Genomic DNA, 24,159 nt, shown 5'->3' with positions numbered 1-24,159 from the left:
TTCAATCGCACCCCAAGGTACGAATCGAACTGGAAAACGCCATACGAGGTTTTTCACACCTATCTTGCGCTTCAAAATGGCAAAGTTTTTGAAGATATGAAGCCAAATCAAGCACATCTGAGAGTCTACGGTTGCAAGGCCTATTCGCTTACAACAAAATATATGAAGAAAGAAAAGAGGCTTCAAAGATATCACCCCAAGGCCTGGATAGGCTATCTAGTTGGATATGACTCTACGAATATCTTCCGGATATGGAACCCGAAACTAGGAGTCGTCGTCAGTGCGCGTGACGTTATTTTCAACGAAGATGAAGTTTTTGATGGAAATTTGGATAAGCTTCGCAATGACCTTGCTACCACTACAATTGATGAGATTGCTGAATTACTTAATAGTGTCCATATTCAAAATGATAAGCTTCAAAGTGCTACGGTTGGAGGACCTTCCTGGACGCAGGAAGACGAGCCCAACTCGTATAACAATGAAGAGAGCCTCGAGCCCCGGTTAACCACTGGAGATGCCCAAAATGAGGATATCAACCTACGGGTTGAAGGAAGAGGACCACCCGGTGCGCCGTCTGCAGCGGATATCGACGCCGAAGTCCCCTTCCAAGATAGAGCTCCCGAATCAGGTCAGAGCCTATCTCATGCTCCCGCTACAGGTTTGAGCCAAAATGAAGCTCCCGCTACAGGTCAGAGCGTATATAGAGCTCCCGAATCAGGTCAGAGCCTATCTCCAGCTCCCGCTACAGGTCAGAGCACAAATCTCGCTCCCGAATCAGGTCAGAGCTTAGAGAAGGATATTATTTATCCAACACCACCGGACTCACCTCCGGCGGTGCTTATGAGCGCTACGATACAGAATCCGGTTAAAGATGAATTGAATAGAATCAATTATCTTGATTCGGGCTGTAGAGAAGCCGTTGCGTGGGAAGCAGCGTTTACCGCAGGCACCTCTCACAAGATATACGGATCACTTAATGGAAAGCCCTTCAACCGTTCATCCTTGAGACGTGCCTTACGCTCGACAACTGGCTTACAGTCTTTCTTTATGGGTAAGAGGCCTGCAGCTAGTGCGCGTATAAAGGACGTTCTGGAAAGCGGAAAGGAGCTCATTAATTTACACCGGAATATGTTACCCGCGCCTCCAAAGGGGCATGGAGAGTTAAAAACTCATGAACTTGGAGCACTATTCTCAGAGGCTGAGAAGGAACACTTACGCAGCCACCAACCCACCAAATCGTGGTCAAAGGTGCCATATTCTTATGCAAAAGGAAGGCAGGTGCTTGACTGCATGTGGGTTTACGTTTACAAATTTGACAAGCATAGGAGGCTCCTTAAGTGCAAGGCGCGCCTAGTCGTACGTGGGGATCAACAAGTTGGCCTCAACCAAGGTGATACGTACGCTGCAACGCTTGCTGCAAGGTCATTCCGCACCTTTATGGCTATCGCCGCTCGCTTCGATTTGGAAATGGCTCAATATGATGCCGTGAATGCCTTCGTTCATGCCCCGATTCAAGAAACGGTATTTATGAGGATACCTCCGGGATATCGGCATCTTTACCCAGGAACGATTTTGAAGCTAAATAAAGCGCTATACGGCCTACGGACGTCGCCCTTACAATGGCAGAGAACGTTGACTGAGTCGTTACAAAAACTAGGCTTCAAATCCGTGCCTCATGAGCCGTGCTGCATGATAAAGAGTGGGATATTGATTTTCTTTTACGTGGACGATATCGTCCTCGCTTATAAGAAGGATAAAGAGAAAGAAGCGAGAAGCCTTATGAATAATTTGAAAAAGGAATACACCATTACTGGAGGAGAAGAGCTCCAATGGTTTTTAGGAATCCGCGTTATAAGAGACCGCGAGAAGAAGCTCATATGGCTAAGTCAAGCTTCATATATTGATAAGATTGCAAAGCTTGCTGACACGTTCCCAATTCATGATACACCAATGGCAAAAGATGAGCTTCTTCCCTATACAGGACGAGCAAGTCATGCTACTATTCACAGTTATCAACGCAAAGTCGGATCTCTAATGTACGCCGCCGTCAGTACGCGCCTCGATATTGCCTTCGCCGTATCCCGGTTATCTCGTTTCCTCACAAACCCGTCACCTACACACCACCGAGCCGCAGACCGAGTATTGTTATATCTCCAAAGCTACCGGCACCTTGCTCTTCAACTCGGGGGTGGGGATGGATTCGTGGTTGCTAGTGACGCCTCATTCGCCGATAATACCCTCGATCGCAAGAGCTCTCAGGCGTACGTGATGACGCTGTATGGAGGAATAACAGGGTGGCAAGCGAATAAACAAAATACGGTTACAACATCAACTACAGAGGCAGAATTGTTAGCGCTATCTCAGGCAGCAAAAGAAGGCATGTACGTTATGCACCTACTGAAGGAATTGGACGTCAAATTGGAGACCCCCCGACTGCATCTCGAATGCGATAATAAGCAGACAATAAGCCTCATTGAGAAGGATATCGTCACCCTGAAAACGAAGCTTCGCCACGTGGATATTCACCACCACTGGCTACGGGAACAATTCCAGGAAGGACGCGTAGAGCTCACCTACGTGCCTACAAAGAAGATGATTGCAAATGGCCTCACAAAGGCGCTACCGAAAGGAGAATTTGACGCGTTTTTGGAGCAGATAAAGATGACTGATATATCAAGATATCTCCACGAGCAAAAGGAGGATACGCAGGAAGTTGATATGGGCACCGTGCTCAATTGCTTGCAGATATGAGGCCTTTTCCAACACCGAAGCACTCTTTCCTTTATACGGTTTATCCCACTGGGTTTACATATCAAGGTTTTAACGAGGCTTCCAGGCACGTATTAGGCTTCACCAAAAAGATATCAATATCCACAAAAAAAGGATGCCCGTACGGAATATCAACTATATTTGAGGTATATGAGGCTATTCGCAGATATCTGGTCAGCCTGCCTGCGGTGCGGCTGAGGGGGTGTGTTGGAAGCCTGCTAATATGACCGAGGCTAATCTCAAAACGGTCAGGACTTTCAGCCAATAAGAGGCTGTAAAATGTATATTAGCATCTTGGCAAATACCCACGATAAAGGGGAAAGAACGAGTAAAAAAAAAGGGCGACGTGGGGGCCCAACATAGTCAACAACAAGGACACATCGACTCACATATCAATTTTGTATGGTAACCTATGTTACCCGTTTACTAGCATATACGTGGATTCCAACAGGTTAATTGTCGAACGGATCCCGTCGGGATCCTCAATTTGCGTCCGTGCGCACCATGTAACCCTAGAATTCTTTAAGGGTTAGGGTTGTCGCGTGAAACCGTGTCGGATTGGCGGGTTTACTCCCGGCTAACCCTGAATGTATTTTACAAGTATATGAAAGGAAGAAGTGACTAGCAAGATTGTATCTGTCTTTTTTTTGTTCTCGCTCTCTGAGTATATCAGGTCCCATATCGGGCTTTTATATAGACATATTGGTGGGGTCATTTATGAGCTATCAAGAGGGGTAAATATTTGGGCTGAAACCTAGGTGCCCAAATATCCTAAGGTGGCTAGCTGGCCTTTAAGATGAAGAGGCCGATCTTTCTTGTTGGATATCCGGATTATCTGACAAACCGCGTCCCTCCAAATCCCTGAATCAAGTCCGTGCACACGTGTAGATCGCATATTGATCTATTGATTCCTGGATTAATCGATCTCAGCTTCACTGAAAACCATAACCAGTTTGATCATTCTTTGATCATACGTATCTGTAAAGACATCCAACTTCTTAAATATTATTCAATGACCGCTACCCCCGCTGTACTGCCTCAATGGCGTGATCTTCCCGTGTACTGGGACTGGAACTTTCGGCTGCTCATTTGCGAGTCCTGTGGATTTGCCCTAGGTCCTAACCAAGCGAGCAGTCACTTCTGGGAGAAACACCAGGTTTCTATCGAGCAACGGCACGGTCTAACTGAGTACCTGCGTCAGCATGACTTTCAAGAGCCTGCCAGCGTCGCTCCCCGACCACGAGGGGCCCCAGAACACCCGGCACTGCGGACCTACAATGGCCTGGCTTGCCGCCTATGCGAGACGTACTACACTATAAACCTGGACAATCTCTTGAAGCATCTTCGACATCAGCATCCCGACCGGCCTTGGTCCTCGCGTCGGGCGGTGGATCAACTTTATGACGACGTGTACCTGCAGACGTGGAACCGTCAACCATATTGGATTATCAGTCGCGGCGGTCGTACGCTGCGGTTGGCCCAGGAACGCTCCACCTACGATCATCTGCAGGCTTTATAGGAGCGGGAACGGACCCGGCACGCTGCAATCCAGGCCGCCACCGTACAAGATAGCGGTATAGCCACACGCTCCTTCGAGAGCCTGCGTCCTTGGATAGAACGCACTGGCTGGGAGCAAACCTACGATGGGTTACATCGCGATCTCCTACGGCGATTGACCGAGATGCCTCTTCTATATAACAGCTGTCAGGATCATCGGCTGTGGTCTTCCCCTGGGGAGGCAGATTTTGTGAGTCCAGCTGCAGATGAGCGGGTGATCTAGCGCATTGCGTATGCGGTAGACTCCATATTGGATCGCTGTAAAGAGACTATGCGGCATACCGGTCGACCCATTCTGTGCTGGCTGCGCACCTTGCAACTGAGCCCCTGTTATCCCAAGCCCTTTGTCTTTCTAGCTCGGTCCGCGAGCACATCGCGGTATCGGCGGATCTGGAAACGCTTCATGGTCTTTCTCTTCCGCTGCTTTCGGCTAGATGCGGAGGTCTGCCGCACACGGCTCCGAATCAAATTTCGGCGTAAACAGTGGGACGTTATCCGCTCGATATAGACCTTCGCCAGTGATTGCAGCGTCAGCTCCTCACTTGGACCCGAACCCTTACATCCGAGGTCACGTCGATCCCAACGGTGGGATGACCATGTCGACTCGATGAGTGGTTCTGATGCAGCCGGTGAATCCAGTGAAGATGATCTTGACGAGGAATAGGACCAGCCGGATGACACGGAGAGCGATAGTGAAGATGTGACTACGGACGACCTCGACAACGAAGCTCGCGAAGGAGCTGGAGCAGCAGAGTCGACTAACCACTTAAGTACCGATTTACTGCCTCCTCCTGGCTTAGAAAAGCTCTTCCAGTTGAATATCATATTTCTTACAGATGAGTTCACGGATGGGCAGCCGTCATCCAGCCTGCTCGTGTACTTTAGCGGAATCTTGGGATTCTCACCCGATACCCAGTCCTTCCAGCCTGCAAAGTCCTTCACCCCTCATCTATCCGCACTTATCTATATCCAACGGCTGTTGTTCTTGGAGTATGCGCTACCGTACCGCGACTACCCAACGATCGGGTGGAATCGTCGACCCCGTCGTTACCACCTCGACCGCCTTAACCCGATTCGCAGTCGATATATGATCGCTGGGGCCTTGACACCCCTCGCGGAGTTCCAGAGCCTGCGAGATTATGGGCGCACGATCGCCCGGACTGATCCACCCTCTTTTTTATTACGGTGGAGTGAGGATGGCCAGACAGTCTCATTTGGTGGTGGCGAGCTACATATAGCGACATTTCGGCGGCTTGCGTGGTACTTTCTGGACGAGGCGGAAACCCTCTGTTAGGATCTACTGCTAGATTACCATCTATCCATCGACCTAGGCAGTGTACAAGATGATCTGACCAATCTTAGCCGCGGGTTTTCGTTTATACAACATCCTAAGAACCGGTTAATCGATGCATATTTAGAGCTAGCTAACCGGGCATGCACGTATCGACAACATCATCTGTTCTATAATAGTCAATGGAACCGGCAATCAATCTATAAGTATATCGATCGAGATGAGCGACTTTGGAAACTGCTGATGGGGGTCCTTTATACTACTAGTGGTCAGGTTCCTCGGATCCCTGAGCTTTCCAGTCTCGAATGTGTCAATAGACCTTCTACTGAACGTGGATTCTACGTCTAGAATGGCTCTATGATCTACCTGACCCGTCACCACAAGGCAAAACGGTCGACGAATCGTGAATTTTTTGTGGTGCGTTTCTTGCCGGCTCGGGGCGGACGGCTCCTCTATAAATATCTCGTTTACATCCGCCCTTTCATGTAAATGTTAAAGAATGAGATAACTAGGCCAGAACTCCAAGCTCGTGAAGAGTATAAGGGGTCCTATATCTTCTGTCCTAAATGGCACGGTCCACCCTGGACGTCGTCTCAGTTTTTAGGAATTCTGAATAACGCGACGGAGTAGGCCTGGAAGCAACGAGTCACGACTCAACACTATCACCAATTGGCAATTGGGATCACGGAAAAGCATGTCAGGGAGATCTTTGAACCATTCAATCGGCATGACGATCGGACGACGGCCGCAGATTTTAATGTAGTGTTTGCGTGGCAGAGCAGTCATCGCCCAGTGCAGCGAAATCATACCTACGGTCTGGACGGCGCTTTCCCCAACCAGCTACAACCTGCTCTACTTCGAGCGTATGAGTGGGCATCTATATGGTAGCATGAATTCCTTGGTTTAGCGAGTAAACATTTACAATCTGAGTACTCTGTAAATAATATGCTATCAGCACCGCCAGAGCTATATATCTTAAGCCGCGTTAGGAAGTCATCCCTTGGCCTACTAGATGGCCAGACAACAGAGATTCCCCCCGTCCTAACGCTATCCAAGGATGGGCGCCCCGAGAATCCACCTCAGAAATACTATTCAATTTCTCTACTATCTAATTCCCGGACTACAAGACGGAAAATCCTATAGTTAACCTCACCCCAACAGCTGAGTGAACCTGTTAATCATAATTCCTTAGACCCACCAATAAGGCGGCGACTGCCGTGGTTACCTTCATCCTCACCAGAGACTCAGTTAACCGCCGCTAGTCCACCAGCCACTCCTAATGGCCAGAGTCATACCGTTAATATCTATTCTAGTCAGTATAGAAGTCAGGACCAGAAACGAATTACGTGTGAAACGGTTAACGAACGTGACGCCGTCCGTCCAAGATTCTCACCTGATTATGCTTCATCCGAGTCTATATATACGATACCAGATGGTTTTACGCTGCATCTGGGCGACTTCGCTAAAAATGGACCCCTAGCACCATGCAGCAACTCTAAACTAAGCTACTACCCATCTTGCCGTGAGGCGCTCGAGTATCTTCAGACAATCTATGGCGAAGTGCGTCAAAAAATTCATAGTGTTTACATCCCTGATGATCTGATGGCCGTCGACGATGCAGACAATGTCGGTTACATAGAACCTCTACTATCGTTTCTCAGAACTCAATTTAATCTGGATCACATCAGCCTAGAAGTGCCTGATGACTTGCAGTTTGCTTATAACGAAGGTTAATATTCTTATTACTCTTGGAAAATAGCTGAGGGATTGATCGAGTGCTTTAAACAAGGCGAGCTGCGTATGCTCCAGTTTGTCTACCCTCGACAGTATATAATAGCATCTCAAAGTCTGAGCGTGTTTACCTTCTATAATATTTATATAGGGATTGAAGACATAGTCTTGCCGGGATATGAAGAGATCTTACGGGATATCCGGTGTCGCTCGTGGAAGTTTCCGCCTGCTGAGAAAGCCCCCCATTGGAAAGAAGACGTGCGAGATGTCTGGTTGCAGGCGGGCTACCACCTTGACATCGATGAGCAGAGGAAGATAGGAGAGGGAACAGTGATCAGGCTGCGTCATGTATAGGCGAATAGCAGTCATGAACGCCCGTTTCAGGTTCGGGTTTAGTTTTTACTAATAGAAATCCAGAGTAGAAGCTACGTTATCCATTTAGCATTTGCCAAGTAATCTTACTAAAAGATATAGGCCATAAGGGAAACATAGAGAAAGAGAATTAATGATGATCGTTGAGAATTATCAATCTATATACCAATTGGTGGGTAGAGTTTGCAGTCCTATTCGCAACATATTCCGGTTATCATAGAGACTGTTGATCAAGAACATGATACATAGAATATTATAATTTTCATATCAGAGTTAGGGATTAGATTTGGATAACCCAACTTGCCATAAAAGGGTAGTGTTGGTTCTACACGGTCTGAGATCACGAAGCACGTATTGGTGTAAGGCCGTTCCAACTAGCCTAACCAAAATAGCCGATGGTATGCCGTTGAGTATTCCCCGACTAGACTTTGGCACAACGTTCGTGATTAATGAGTAGTAGCTAGTCCGATTCAGGTTAGAGCTGCGGGAGGAAAATAAAGTTGTGGGTCTGTACTAAGAGATCGATATAAAAGCTTAATTTCCACGATTTATCACGGCAACTATTTCGCATCATTTCTCGACGATTTCTGGACCATTTTTGAAGATTTTTGCACCGTTTTGATCGCAATTTGACGCTGTAACTAACCCTATCTAAAATAGTCAAATGGTCTTAAGTGAAGACCATTTCGGGTTAGGGTTATTTGTTAGGAGCTGAAGAGTAGAGACCATTTAGCATAAATCGTAATGTCCAATTAGGTTGCCATGCTCCGATCAGGCTAAAATTTCGCACTGTTTATTATTCACCATTTATTAATATATCCCCGTTTTTGTACAGGCATTCAACCATTATTTCTAGTGTGGTGGTTATAGAAGTGGACAGGTTTTTTGTCATTTTTTAGTTGGGGTAAGGCGGGAACTATATATCACACCGTGATCACCGCAACATTCCAAGACATATTTTAGGATTCACCACCACATCCCATTTTTTTTTTGTTTTATTTTTTTTCCTAATATATAGTATTATTTCACCTAATATATAGATGACCAATTGCATATTTACATCTATATTTTCTATCCAAGATATCTAATTGCCTCGAAGTAGAAGGCAATTAGGGTTCAGATTAGGGTTATTTTTTCGCTAGCAAAAATCTGGGGTTCGAGGGTAGCAGGCAATTAGCAAAAAACCTTGCAGGCAATTAGCTTTTTTAGACGAATTCCCACGAAACTTACACCATATATTATTCAACCATTTACTCATAAATCTCTGTAATTTTTATTATGATCTACCTAGTAGATATCTTGTTGATGTATAGTAAAGTTGATAGGTTTGATAATGAAGTCTTGGTTGGGGTATAGCGGGAGCCAAATTAGGGTTTAATAATTATATCATCCATGCTTTGTTGAATAGGGGCTCGATTAGAGAGTTATTTAAAATATCATTTGTATAGCATTTTAATTATTTATCATTCATTTTAACTATTCAATAGCCATTTTAACAGTATATAGCCATTTCGCCAACCATTTTGACACTTTAATAATACAATACCCATTCAATTGATCAATCACCATGACCAACCGCATTTCATTCCAGAACGCATATTTCGAGCGATTGGTAGATTTCCCCGTGGTGATATGCCGCGAATGCCAGTATGGTGTTTGGCCCAGCCAGATCGAAGGCCATTTACAGCGTGCCCACCAGCATATATCTCCCATGATCCGGATTCAGCTTGGCGATGAGGTTCGCAGCTGGCCCAATATCGCCATTGATCCCATTGAGCTGGAGATTCCACCAACCCGAACCCAGGCCATTCCCCAGCTCATTGGCCCATTGGATGGTTGGCAATGTCAATTATCACCACAGTCATGTGTATATATATGTCAGAGTATCAATGCCATGCGGAACCATTGGTATAACCAGCACGGCTGGAGCCGGACTTCCCACCGAGGCCACCCCACGAGATCCACCATGCAGACCATCCAGGAGCAGCAGAAACAGGCGTGTCGACGGGTTCCATGCCAGCGAATATTCCCCCGGAAGACCGGGTCCCAGTATTTCGCCATTATCGATGAAAAAGAGGACTCCGATCCCATTCCCACCACACCTGGATCCATGATTTGGGAACAAGCCAGCCGGCAATATGCGGAGTACGAGAAGCAAGCCGCGGAGCAGATCCAGCACGGCCATATTGATGAGGCCAATCCGTGGCTCCGTCGGACGGGCTGGGTGCCATATCTGCACTCATTTTCCAGTACCCAGTTGTTGGAATATATCGACATGCCCGCCATGGACGACGCTGTGAACCACTCCCCTGTGGCCGATCTCGACGAACATGCCATCCAGGCCATATGGACGGCCATGGGCCAGGTGGGACAGATCAGCCAGCAGTCCGTCATCCACACCGGCGTGTTTGTGCGCATGGAAGCCATCCGAACCGAACGGCATCAAACCCGGTATCAGCCACTGGAGGCATATCAGGATCTGGAGACTATGACGGAGCGTGTTCGTCCATGGCAGCAGATGTTGATGTTTTTTTGGCGGACGCAGCAATGTGCATCCGACGAGAGGCATCCCCCATATCGATTCACCCAACGACAACGTGCCGCATGGAATCGACTGGTGCAGGTTGCTCATCCCCAGATCCCACCCTAGAATCCCAGACGGTCCATAGTATTGCAACCCGGTCAGCGGCGCCCATGGGAACTCAGCCCATCGCCCATATCCAGCGAGTCGTCCCACTCCGAAGACGAATCATTCACCGACGATGATGAGATGGATGAGGAGATCCACGAGGATCCCGAGCTAGATCCCAAGCTGGATCCCGCTCCACAGAGCGCCATTCCACCATTAACCCCCCTCCAGCGGGCGTGTTTGGACTTTTGCATCGAGCTGTTGAACCAGCGTGTGGTACACCGGGAATACGACTGCGCATTGGTGTGTGCCATGGCCGTGTTGGGCGTTCGCGATCGAGGTGGATGGCGGACCCCGGAGGATTACCCGCCCATTTTGTCCAAAGTGATCAAACTGGCCCGGTTCATGGTGGTCCGGAAAGCCATGGAACTGGCGGAGAACGAGGACGACGCTGAACCCGCCAGTTCCATGCAGGAGAACGACTGGGACAGTGCGTACGGAGGATCCCCATCCCCCCGTGCCACTCCATCCAAGAAAGGGTGTTTGCAGTGGGTGACGCAGATGATGGACCGGTTTATGGTGCGTGGATCCCAGAGCCCAATGCAGTGGATGTTGGATTTACGGACGTATGGGTTGAAGATCCATTACAACACCACCACGGAGGGCCATGTGACGTGGCAGAATAGTGATGAGCTGTTATATAAAGATGTCAAATTTACAATGCGGCAGTTCCGTGGCATGGTCGACCACACGGTACGGGATGCACGGCGGATCTTGATGGAGGATTTGCTGCAATGCGCCCCCGATCAGGTGCCCGTGATTCCATGGGATCAGCTATATGATAACCCGTTCAATGAGGACCCCCAATGGAGTTTTGTGCAGGATCCGCGGACCCCATGGCCCGTCGATGGCACCGGCTGGCTATGGCAGCATATCCAGGATCATCCCCCATTATGCCGTCGATTGATCCAGGCCGACGGCCACGGCATTCAGCCCATCCGCTGGCAGGCATTCCACCGACGGATCCGCACGTTTTTGGAGAAGCTGCTGGCGGCGGTCCAATTCACATGGGGCCAACCCGCTCGTGCCCCGGAGTTGTTGAGCATTCGACATGAGAATAGCCACGTTGGTGGGATCCGGAACATGTTCATTGAGGACGGCATGGTGGTATTGGTGGCGCGGTATCATAAAGGATATCAGGTGAGTGGCGACGTCAAGATCATCCATCGATATTTACCACGAGAGGTGGGTGAGCTCCTGGTATGGTATTTATGGCTGGTATTGCCATTTCAACGGCGCATCGACGCGTGGATGCATCAGCGGGAGGACATCAATCCCCATATCTGGGCCTCCGCGCCGTGGGAACCCACATGGACCTCGGAACGGGTGCGGCGGATATTACAACGGGAGAGCACTGTGGGATTGTCCGGGCAGACATTGAATATTGCATCGTACCGTGAGATTGCCATTGCAATCAGCCGCCGATATATGCGAGCAGAACGGGCATTTGTTCGCCGTGACCCCCATTCCACCACGGAGGATGATTTGCATGAGGATGAGGCCCAGATTATGGCCCGGATGATGGATGAGCAGGCTGGACACAGCCCCCACGTGGCCGGAGCTGTATATGCGCGGGAAACCACCGAACGAGCTGGCGAAGTGGCCGATCGACGACAACGATTCCGGCAAAGCAGCCAGGAATGGCATCAGTTTTTGGGGTTTACATCCGCCATCCGTTCCATCCCCACTGGCAAGATCACACCATTCCAGGACACGGCCCAGGCCAGTCAGATCGAGCGATGGAGCCGTACCCGAGCCATGGATCTCGACGAGTCATTACAGCAGATGATGGGACCATCCGCCACGTTTCGAGGGACCCAGAAAGCCGTGATTCAGTCCATCGTCCAGCGGCAGAGTCCCATTGTTGCCATCATGCCCACGGGCGCGGGGAAGAGTTTATTGTTCATGTTGCCCGCATGGATGAGCCGTGGAGGCACCACCATTGTGGTTGTTCCATTGGTGGCATTACGGGGAGATCTCCAACAGCGATACCAGACCTTAGGCATCTCCTGTGTGGAATGGGATTCGCGACGTCCCGTCGATGGAGCATCGATTGTATTGGTGACGCCGGAATCCGCGGTGAGCGAGACATTCCAGACCTTTATTAACCGGAAGCAGTGGACCAAGGAGCTGGACCGCATTGTGATCGACGAATGCCACATCATATTACAGGAAGGATACCAGTTCCGGAAGCAGATGGCGCAGCTGGGTGCATTGGTCCGCGCGGAGACCCAACTCGTGTTATTAACCGCCACCTTGCCCCGTGAAAGCGAAGCATTGTTATGCCAGCGGATGTATTTAGATTCCCCCACGATCCAGTGGTTCCGCGGCCGGACCAGCCGGACCAACGTGGCATATCAAGTGATCGAGATTGGCGCCGGTGAGCCATCTTGTGATATAAGCGAGCTGATGATTACGTGGATTCAGCAGCGCGTTCAGCAGCTCCACGAGGGGAAAGTGGTCATATATGCCAATACGATTGCCACCATCCAGCGGATTGCCCATCAACTGCAATGTCCCGCTTATTACAGCCAGGCGGTGGATAAAAAGGGGATGTTAGCATCATTCCAGAAGCAGAATCCCGGGGTGATCGTGGCCACGAGTGCGTTGGGAATGGGGATTGATATCCCCGATATCCGGCTGGTGATCCACGTGGGCCGGACGCGGTCCTTGTTGGATTATGGACAGGAAAGTGGACGAGCCGGACGCGATGGGGCCGCCAGCCAGGCGATCATGTTAATCGATGGCCACGGAGCGGGTTGGGGGGATCCGCCCACGGTGGATTCGCGGGTGCAGGAATACCTTGGCGGTGGTTGTCGACGGCGGGCATTAGATATATATTTAGACGGGACGGTGGATGGATATACACGGCAGCAGTGTGAGGACGGTGAGGCGATATGTGACCAGTGTCAGAGTAGTATAGATCCCAATCCCGCCAGTCCGAATGCCAGTCCCAATGGCTGGCTGAGTGCCCGCGAGAATAACAGACAGGAAGCCAGTGATTCGGCCAGTGATTCGGCCAGTGATTCGGCCAGTGATTCGGCCAGTGATCCAGGCAGAGATCCAGGCAGAGATCCAGGCAGTGATTCGGCCAGTGATCCAGGCAGAGATCCAGGCAGAGATCCAGGCAGAGATCCAGGCAGAGATCCAGCCAGTGATCCAGCCAGTCATCCAGCCAGTCATCCAGCCAGTGATCCAGCCAGTCATTCAGCCAGTCATTCAGCCATCCATGACAGACCAAACGGCTGCCCAAATAACCGCCCAAGGACCAGCCATTTCACCAGTCCCAACAGCCACCATATCGCCATTCCCACACCATCACCCGGTCCACGCAAACGCGCCATTTCCCACCATTCCATCCCCCCCATGGCCAAACGTCGGGCCCATCCCATATTCCCGTCGACGGCATATTACCAGGGGCCCATGCAACGACAGACGCAGCACGCGGAGGCGGATGGACAGGAAATCGAGCCCATCCGGGAACCGTTTGACCGGTGGGCCGGGCAATGTCGATTATGCGGGATGACAGGGCAACCAGCGCACCATAGGATTGGCAATTGTCCCCATCCACAGGCACAGATTGCGCAGTCATGGATGGACCAGGTGATCGAACAGGTGGTCCATCAGCCACGGGGGGCCGGACGGCGAGGGTATGAGGCATATGCGGCATGTTTTGGATGCCATTCCCCGCAGTGGATTTGCCAACAGTGGGAGAGCAACGGGTACGGTGGTTACCAGAAGACGCACGAGCGGTGTCAATATCCCCATGTGGCGATTCCGATCATGGGACAGTTATTGCATGGACCGCAGCGGCATTCAATCCGTGTAGCATGGCAACAGCGAATGCAGGCCCAGTTCCCCGGGGTGGACATTGACGATGAGCGAGGGTTGATTGGACATTTCCAACGGCGATTTGGGCGACGTGGTGAGGAGCGCAGCGGATTGGTGGTAGAGATGAATTGGATGTGTGAATTTATCGAGCGGGAATTCCCCGCGTGAGGTTATATATATTTATATCCCCATTCCATCAATACCCCCCAACATATATGATATATCATCATATCCAGCAACGTTGAGGCCATTACAATGATTAAGAATTGTATATATATATCACCGTTCATAGAGGAAATTGATCATCTCCAACGCATCACGATGATATTATTCAGATTATTGATCATGAGCAAGATATATTCGAAGATTATAACTGTTATATCCAGATTCAGGACTAGATTTAGATCAGGGTTCAGGATCAGATTTCGATTATGGTTAGGGATCAGGATCAGATTTGGATCAGGGTTCGGGATTGAATTTCGATTATGGTTAGAGATCGGATTTATATTATATATAGAGATATACATTGGCGCCATTACCCAAGTTGTATATCAAGAAAGCCAACTTACATATAAAGGATTGACCCCATAACCCAACATGTATATTAAGGATTCAATAACCCAACTTACCGGTAGAGGGATTGGTAATCCAACTTATAGGTAGAAAGATTCGTAACCCAACTTGCAGGTAGAAAGATTAGTAACCCAACTTATAGATAGAGAGATTGGTAACCCGATTTACATATCTAGGATTGGCTCCATAACCAAGTGGCTATAACTGTAACCCATATCGCGATTCGGTTCATCAGGCAGTTATTGTATCGACCGCAGCAGGATGCCATCCATATAGCATCGCAACGGCGAATACAGGGGCAGTCCCCCACGGTCGACATCAACGACCCACGGCAGTTGATCAGGCATTTCCAACGGCGATTTCGACGATGCAGTGAGAAGCGCAGTGGATTGGTGGTGGAGATGAATTAGATGTGTGGATTGATCGAGCGGGAATTCCCAGGGTGAGGTTATATATATGATGGAGCTGCGATTATTATATATTCGATTCATCCCATAGACCGCAGCCGCGATATACTCCATACAATTATATATTATTAGGAATAGTGATATCCAGCATATAGAGGCATAATTATTTATATATGCAGAACTTGCAGTGGTGATCATGAACATAAATTCGCAATATATATACCGGGTGGTGGGTTTCAGTTGCAATAGCAACCAGCAACTGAGCGGCATTATATAATTGATATTAGAGATCAAGAGTGAGGAATATATAGAGGATGGAGATTATTACATGAAGGTTTGAGATTGGATTCGGATCATGGTTAGGGATTGGATTCAGATCATGGTTAGGGATCGGATTCCGATCATGGTTAGGGATTAGATTCCAATCATGGTTAGGGATTGGATTCCGATCATGGTTAGGGATCGGATTCAGATCATGGTTAGGGATCAGATTCAGATTATGGTTAGGGATCAGATTCAGATCGTGATTAGAGATCGGATTCAGATAATAGATTAAAATACACCCCATAATCCAGCTTGCATATAAAGGATTTTAATAGCCCAACTTGTAGGTAAAGGGCCAGATAACCCAACTTGCACATAAAGGGTAGGATAATCCAACTTGTATATAAAGGGCTGGGTAAGCCAAGGATTAGAAGAGAGTAGGATAACCCAACTTGCACGTAAAGGGTAGAGTAACCCAACTTGCACGTAAAGGGTAGGATAATCCAACTTGCACGTAAAGGGTAGGATAATCCAACTTGTATATAAAGGGCTGGGTAAGCCAAGGATTAGAAGAGAGTAGGATAACCCAACTTGCACGTAAAGGGTAGGATAATCCAACTTGTATATAAAGGGCTGGGTAATCCAAGGGTTAGAAGAGAGTAGGATAACCCAACTTACACGTAAAGGGTAGAGTAACCCAACTTGCACGTAAAGGGTAGAGTAACCCAACTTGCACGTAAAGGGTAGGATAATCCAACTTACACATAAAGGGCCGGGTAACGCAAGGGTTAGAAGAGGGTAGGATAACCCAAGTTTCACATACCGGGTAGAGTCACCCAACTTGCACATAAAGAGTAGGATAAGCCAACTTCCACACAAAGGATTGACCCCATAACCCAACATACACATCAAGGATTCAATAAGCCAACTGACAGGTAGAGTATATATATTCCCATTCCGATTTGGTCGATATTATATACGGAGATATATCGAGTTGCACGTCAGGGAAGGCAACTTGGAGGTTCAGCGCAGGGTAATACAACTTATATATCAAGGATTAGATAACACAAGTTACACATTATAGGCAGGGTACAGAAAGTTATAGATAACAGATTCAATCAGGCAGATTAGACGTAGAGGGTTTAGTAGGGCGAGTTGGACATGGAGGATTTCATCATCCCCGTCGTAGGTAGAGAGATTGGTCACCCCCATTATAGGCTCCGGGTTAACACCGTAACACAACTTATAGATCCAGGGCAGGATCACGCAACTCCCAACTCGCTGCGAAATGATTCAGGTGAGTGACCAGTACGTTTAACACAGATACCCCATAACTTTAAAGCAAGTGGCCGATAACTTTAAGCCAAGTACAGCATAACTTTAAGCCAAGTGGCCAGTAACTTTGACACGAGTGGCCAGTAACTTTAACCCAAGTACGGCATAACTTTAACCCAAATGGCCAGTAACTTTAAGCCAAGTACGCCATAACTTTAACGCAAGTGGCCAGTAACTTTGACACGAGTAGCCAGTAACTTTAACGCAAGTGGCCAGTAACTTTAACGCGAGTAGCTGGTAACTTTAACCCAGATGCCCCGGTAAGCCAACTTGCACATAAAGGGTAGGATAACGCAACTTCGACGTAAAGGCAGGGTAAGGCAACTTATTAGAACAGAGAAAGGTAACGCAACTTGGAGGTAAAGGGGCAGAGTAAGCCAACTTCCAACTCGATCCGAAATGGTTAATGCGAGTGGGTGGTAACTTTAACGCAGGTGCGCCGTAACTTTAAGGCGAGTGGGCCGTAACTTTAACGCGAGTGGCCAGTAACTTTAACCCAGATGCCCGGGTAAGCCAACTTGCAGGTAAAGGGGAGAGTAACGCAACTTGGTAGGAGAGGGTAGAGTAACGCAACTTGGTAGGAGAGGGCAGGGTTACCCAACTAACACTTATTTTAAATGTCGGTGATATAACCGCCATTTATTTTTGCTAACAAACACTAACACTTATTTTAAATGTCGGTGATATAACCGCCATTTATTTTTGCTAACAAACACTAGTGTGGTGCTAGGCAGTCTAACACTTATTTTAAATGTCGGTGATATAACCGCCATTTATTTTTGCTAACAAACACTAGTGTGGTGCTAGGCAGTCTGGATAACCGCCATTTATTTATTGGCGGTTATCCCCCAGCTATATTTACCACTAGGGTTACCGCTCAAATTTGGACCAGATATAATGTCGACTTCGGGCAACTTGTCCATGTAAGTATAATCAATTTGAGCGATTCGTTCACCAGTGGTATATGATTGAAAATGATTAGGGTTCATTTTTGATGTTGGTGGTTTGCGGAAGCGTTATACCCAATATAGATATTCATCCACACCATAAGGGGTCATATTAGCATTTCCACGACGCGTATTCCCACGCGTTCCACGTGTATATTCATATTCATGCCATTCATATTCATTCAATTCACCAGGAGTAAATCATAATCAAGCATGGCACCCCCAATTGTTGACCAGATATTCCAGTATGACCCCCATCATCGGATTGTAATTTGTTGTTTGTGCCAGCATGTTGTATTTGATAGTCAGTTACCATCCCATTTACGGAACACGAGGCATATACGAGAACGGCATTCACAGCACATTATATTATTCCAGCAATATCACCAGCAGTTTCCCGAACGGATCCGCCATCACCGTGAATTGGTGATCCCCCATAAGCCCATTGCGCCCATTCCCGGATTGATCCCACCGCGGGATCCCACATATCAGTGTAGTTATCCCGGTTGCCATTGGATTGGAGAGACCATTCGACGGATCCACGACCATTGCCGCCAGGAACATGGATGGAAAAACCCCCAGAACCGAGGACGACCCCGTTCCAAGGCACCGTCCAAACCCCAGCCCAACATGCCATGGAACATTGTAGCCAGCCAACGGTTTATCCCCAAAGGACGTGGATCCCAACGGTTTGCCGTCCAACATGACCATACCACCATCACCACCGCCATATCCGATCCAGAAAACCCATCATGGGATGCGGCGCAGCAGGCGATGAAGCAGGAGATCATCCATCGAGAGCAGCAGATCGACGCCGCGGAACGAGAACGGATCCGTCCCCACGAGTCCCGCGAGGTCAACCCATGGGTCGAACGGATGGGATGGGCCGATCATTTGTTAGAGGAGGATCGAGGCACATTACGGGCATTGTTACAACGACCCGATCCCGAACAAGAGCCCATATTGGCCGAGATTGACGAGCGATTTCACCGGATCGTCATGGTCGCGCAGCGCACCACATTGACGCGGTTGAACATATTCAGTCGATTTGAGATGCACCGGAAACAGGTGGATCAGATGCCCCAACACCCGTTCCAAGCGCGGATGGTGGCCGGCACCATTGAACAGTACATCGAGGTGTGGCAACGGATCATCCGGTATATCATGCGCAGTGTGAGTACCGGCGACGTCCGATTTCAGTTCCATGCCACCCAATGCGAGACCATCCACCAGATCCGGCAGGCCATGTCCGAGGACGAGAGCACCCATTCCCCCGTCCATGCCACCGAGGAGATGGATCCCACCGACCAGCCATTGGATGCCGTCGATCGTGCCATATTGACATGGTGCATCGCCATGTTGGACCATCGATTACAGGGTCAGCACGGGCAGGAGTTCGTGAACGGCATCATCAGCGGGTTGGCCGCCATGGGGATCCGGGAGTCGGGTGGATGGGAGACGGCGTTGGCATTTACCCCCAAGTTGTCCGCCATGATCAAGATTGCCCGCATGTTAGTCGCGCAACAGGCATGGGAGGAAAGCGAGGCCCATGCCGGATTGTCCGATTGTTTCGTGGCATTACGCGGGATGATGTTGCGATTTATGACCACCATGGAACCCACCCCGATGAAGTGGATGTTGGATTCCCGCACATACGGCATGAAAATCCGGTACGGCACCACGGCGGATGGGTTGATTGAATGGCACGGAGACCGCATCACATACCAGCATCATCGGTTTACCATGGATCAATTGCGGGAGACGGTGCATGGCATTATCAACCGGGCATGGGACCATTTGACGCAGGACGTATTGTTGTTTCCCACCGACCATCGATTGCCAACCATCGCATGGGAGACCATGGAGGACCATGCCGTCGAGGATCAACCCGGGTGGTATTTTGCCCAGGATCCCCGCAATGCATGGGACGTGGATGACACATGGTGGTTACACGACCGCATATGGCAGGAACCCGGATTCCGACGCGCATTCATCCACGCCGAGCGTCCATCCGGCACATCCGCCACCCACGCATGGCGCCCCCGTCGAGTGCAGCAGTGGATGCGAGCCGTGGGACGGATGAAGGAGTATTTATTGGTGTTGATGCATTTGACCAGCGGTGCCCCCGCACGAGGGCCCGAAGCCATGTCCATCCGGTACCAGAACACCCCGTTTGGCGGATTACGCAACCAGTTGATCGAGCACGGGTTGGTGTCATTCATGACCACGTATCACAAAGGATACCACATCCAGGGTCGACCCAAGATCATCCATCGATACGTGCCCCGGGCCGTGGGCGAGTTGTTTATATATTTCCAACGGTTGGCCATGCCATTCCAACGCCACGTCGAAACCATGGTGTACGGACAACCCGAACGGAGTGGGTTTATATGGCCGCCCCAGGAGGTGGATGGCACCACATGGACGTCCGAACGGATGAAACGGGCCATGCAACGAGAAACCGAGATTGGCATGGGGGTCCCATTGACCATCAGCGCATGCCGGCAGATCATGATCGCCATTGCCCGGCGATATTTGGGTCCCACGACCGGGTTTGAGAGCGATTCGATGGAGGAAGAACAGGAGATGGATGAGGACGAGGATGGGTGTTGGTGGACGGCCGACGATGCGGTGATTGATATCCAAGCCGGACATGGAAGCCACGTGGCCGGGATGATATACGCACGCGGCGTGGAGGAAGCCCCGGGACCATGGCGGCCATGAAGGCCCAGTTTCGACAGGCCAGTGAGCGATGGCATCGGTTTTTGGGATTTCCCCCGTCCATCGTGCCGGCATGAAACGAACACGAGGGATTCCCACGGTGGATCCCCGTGCCGTGGCCCATTGGCACGCCATGCGACAGGCGCCCATTCAGCCGTTGTTGGAAGGGATTGTCGGACCCGGCGCCCAGTTCCAGGGGATCCAGAAAGCGGCCATTGACGCCGTCATGGGCAGTGCCCCGTGGGTATTGGGGGTGATGGGCACCGGTGGTGGGAAGAGCATGATATTCATGGTCCCCGCGGCGTGGGAGCGTGCCGGGACGAGCATCGTGGTGGTGCCGACGGTATCGTTACGGCAGGATATGCAGCGGGAGTGTGCGCAGGCGGGCATATCATGCGTGCCGTGGAATTCCCATCGACCGCCCGAGACGGCGCGGATCGTATTAGTGACGCCGGAATCGGCCACCAGCAAGGGGTTTCGATCGTACATCAGTCGATTGCAGGAGCGGAACCGATTGGACCGGATCGTCATCGACGAATGCCACACGATATTGGACAGCCGCGAGGAGTTTCGACCGAAGATGGCGGGATTACACGTGTTGATGACCATCGGCAGTCCCGTGGTGTTGTTGACGGCCACGTTGCCGGCCGTGGATGAGGTTCGATTATTCCAGCGGTTGCAGTTGACGCCCACCGTCGTGCAACGATTCCGCAGTCCCCACACGACGCGGGTCAACATCGCATATCGGGTCGAGTCGATGAGCGTGGACGTGGATGAGGACGAGGTGGTGGCATTCATCCGGCAGCGCGAGGCCCATTGGCATCCCCGTGGCGGCCAGATCATCGTATATCGGAGCGAGACCGGCGACGTGGACGCATTGGCCACCCGATTGGGTTGTTTGGCATATCACGGCAAGATGGCCGTGGCCATGAAAGAGCACGCATTACAGGCATTCACCCCGCATCCCGAGGGGACGACGGACCCCATCCGCAGTGGCATGACGATTGTGGCGACGAACGCATTGGGCATGGGCATCAATATTCGCACCGTGCGGTGTGTCATCCACGTGGAGGTGCCCAGCATGTTGCGGGAGTACAGCCAGGAAAGCGGACGGGCCGGACGGGATGGGCAGGCCAGTGAAGCCATCATCATCGCGCCCACGCCATTCCAGGCCCGCGGATGGTCGCAGTGGGAGGCCGGATATGAAGAAGGGAAACAGGCCATGCGGGAGTATTTCCACGGCACCAGATGTCGACGGGCGGTATTGGATGCGTATTTGGATTCATACGAGAGACCCGACGGTTGTACGGACGGTGAGGCACCATGTGATCAATGCAGCGTCCGTTCGCATCCATCCCCATTGCATTCCGCCGACGTGACGGCCACATGGATGGCGCAGGAGCAGCAGAAGCAGACGATGGCCCAGCAGGTGCAACGGATCCGTGGGGAGGCGGCCATGGCGGTGGATCAATTAGAGAGCACATTATTGCAGTGGCAACACCGATGTGCGGTGTGTTATATGGAGACGATGGATGTGGCCATGTCCATGCATCCCATCACGGCATGTTCCCAACCCGCGGCGGGCATTGTCCAGGGTCACATCGAGCAGATGACGCGGCAGATGCGGGAGCGGCGCAAATACGCGCGGTTTTCGTGTTGTTTCACATGCGGGGTGCCCCAGGCCATATGCCAGCGATACGAGGCCCGTCCCGACGGTGGATGGCGGGTCATTCCCGAACGACAATGCCAGTTTCCGGACGTGGTGATCCCGACGGTGATCAGCATCATGCATTTGAACCCCGGCGCATGTGCGGAGACGATATATGCATGGATGCGCGACGACCAGGTGGATGTGGAGGATGCCGACCACGTATATGCATGGTTTGGGCAGAAGATCCGATGGAGTGGCATGGAAGGGACCCGATTGATTGAGGTGTTTTATCGGTTGAGTCGGTTTGTGATTGCACCCACATCCCGGTCCCCACGAGCATGACGGTTTTACACCCCGGGTGCAGAAGCATTATATTGTTATTTAATCAAGAGATACCGTGTTTCCATTCCACAGAATCCATGGAAGGGATCCATATCGTCCATGTGATCCAAATCATAAAAATCACCGACATCGTGGAAGTAACCAAAGAGATGGAAGTCAGAGCGAGCAACCCACACCCCCCATATTCCATATATCGCATATATCCAAAGGTTCCGGTGCACCGACCGAATTTTGGGTTCATTGATCGATAAAGAATGGCCGATAGAAGGATCCATACATTAGAGTGCCAACCAGAGAGAGATACACATGATATATTTCCAGTAATCCAACATCATACCAATGCAAGTCATAATTCATACCGCAGAGTATCCATCCATCATCATTGAAAGGATATTGGAGTTGATTAACCGTTCATCATCATATCCAACCATCGAGATATATAATTCGTTCGTGGATGCCGTTCCCGGCAAGATAGGAACCCCATAACCGTATTACACGTTACAACAATATTACACGTTACAACAAGATTACACGTTACAACAATATATATTTCATGGCAGTGACACGCGTTCAAAGACAGTTTTATACACCAGATGCAGAAATGGCATATCCATTACCGATGCACCCAATATCGACCGGGACCGTAGTTGTTGGAGATTACCGAGGAAAGTCGGATTTAGACGGTGATATGTCCCGAACCCACCGATCCACAGACCAGCATTTACAGCCCCACGAGGTTGACCGACATCAGAGCAACGATCAACGTTTTTCAGATGATTTCCGTTATATCCATAATCCGATCCGCATTATATTACCATTGCGAATATCATATGTCCGAAAACATCATATATATCACGTAGAAGATGATTATATATTTCGATTGATCACGGTTGAATGAAGGTATTTATATATAATCCAGATCAAGAATATCATGGTTCATCAATATGGATTATAAATTTATAGCACCGTTCGGAGTCGAAAGGAAAGATGATATTACGATAATTATTCACGATTATTCGAGGAGAAAAAGAAAGATTCCGATTTCGATTGAGGTCCGAAAAAGGATATTCCATGGATCCCGTCCACATTTTTCGAACCAGCGAATGATAAGAGAAGGTCCGGTATGGAAGAATCATATATATGAAGGATTATGTCGATATATCATACCGAAAAGGAAAGAAATCGGATTGGGATTAGGATTAGGATTAGGATTAGGATTAGGATTAGGATTAGGATTAGGATTAGGATTAGGATTAGGATTAGGATTAGGATTAGGATTAGGATTAGGATTAGGATTAGGATTAGGATTAGGATTAGGATTAGGATTAGGATTAGGATTAGGATTAGGATTAGGATTAGGATTAGGATTAGGATTAGGATTAGGATTAGGATTAGGATTAGGATTAGGATTAGGATTAGGATTAGGATTAGGATTAGGATTAGGATTAGGATTAGGATTAGGATTAGGATTAGGATTAGGATTAGGATTAGGATTAGGATTAGGATTAGGATTAGGATTAGGATTAGGATTAGGATTAGGATTAGGATTAGGATTAGGATTAGGATTAGGATTAGGATTAGGATTAGGGTTAGGATTAGGGTTAGGGTTAGGGTTAGGGTTAGGGTTAGGGTTAGGGTTAGGGGTTAGGGTTAGGGTTAGGGTTAGGGTTAGGGTTAGG

General features: G+C 49.5%; 5 protein-coding genes across 5 annotated transcripts; all 5 read left to right on the top strand.

Annotated features, from left to right (window-relative positions):
* Positions 1-3,781: 3,781 nt before the first annotated feature.
* Positions 3,782-4,288, top strand: EYB26_007519 (uncharacterized protein; the record flags this gene model as incomplete). The annotated part of the gene is made up of 1 exon (XM_054266785.1): positions 3,782-4,288. One exon carries the CDS (start codon positions 3,782-3,784, stop codon positions 4,286-4,288), a length of 507 nt encoding a protein of 168 aa, XP_054122760.1.
* A 472-nt stretch (positions 4,289-4,760) lies between these two features.
* Positions 4,761-5,620, top strand: EYB26_007518 (uncharacterized protein; the record flags this gene model as incomplete). Its single annotated transcript, XM_054266784.1, has 2 exons — positions 4,761-4,802; positions 4,991-5,620. The coding sequence occupies 2 exons, from the start codon at positions 4,761-4,763 to the stop codon at positions 5,618-5,620; spliced, it is 672 nt and encodes a 223-aa protein (XP_054122759.1).
* Positions 5,621-9,287: 3,667 nt separating this feature from the next.
* On the top strand, positions 9,288-14,408 carry EYB26_007517 (uncharacterized protein; the record flags this gene model as incomplete). The annotated part of the gene is made up of 2 exons (XM_054266783.1): positions 9,288-10,337; positions 10,407-14,408. The coding sequence occupies 2 exons, from the start codon at positions 9,288-9,290 to the stop codon at positions 14,406-14,408; spliced, it is 5,052 nt and encodes a 1,683-aa protein (XP_054122758.1).
* A 3,571-nt stretch (positions 14,409-17,979) lies between these two features.
* Positions 17,980-20,490, top strand: EYB26_007516 (uncharacterized protein; the record flags this gene model as incomplete). The annotated part of the gene is made up of 2 exons (XM_054266782.1): positions 17,980-18,011; positions 18,072-20,490. 2 exons carry the CDS (start codon positions 17,980-17,982, stop codon positions 20,488-20,490), a joined length of 2,451 nt encoding a protein of 816 aa, XP_054122757.1.
* A 70-nt stretch (positions 20,491-20,560) lies between these two features.
* Positions 20,561-22,480, top strand: EYB26_007515 (uncharacterized protein; the record flags this gene model as incomplete). The annotated part of the gene is made up of 1 exon (XM_054266781.1): positions 20,561-22,480. One exon carries the CDS (start codon positions 20,561-20,563, stop codon positions 22,478-22,480), a length of 1,920 nt encoding a protein of 639 aa, XP_054122756.1.
* Positions 22,481-24,159: the final 1,679 nt, after the last annotated feature.

This window comes from Talaromyces marneffei, chromosome 6, assembly GCF_009556855.1.
Source record: "Talaromyces marneffei chromosome 6, complete sequence".
Classification (NCBI taxonomy): Eukaryota; Fungi; Ascomycota; class Eurotiomycetes; order Eurotiales; family Trichocomaceae; genus Talaromyces; species Talaromyces marneffei.
This window is presented reverse-complemented; position numbering and strand designations above follow the sequence as displayed.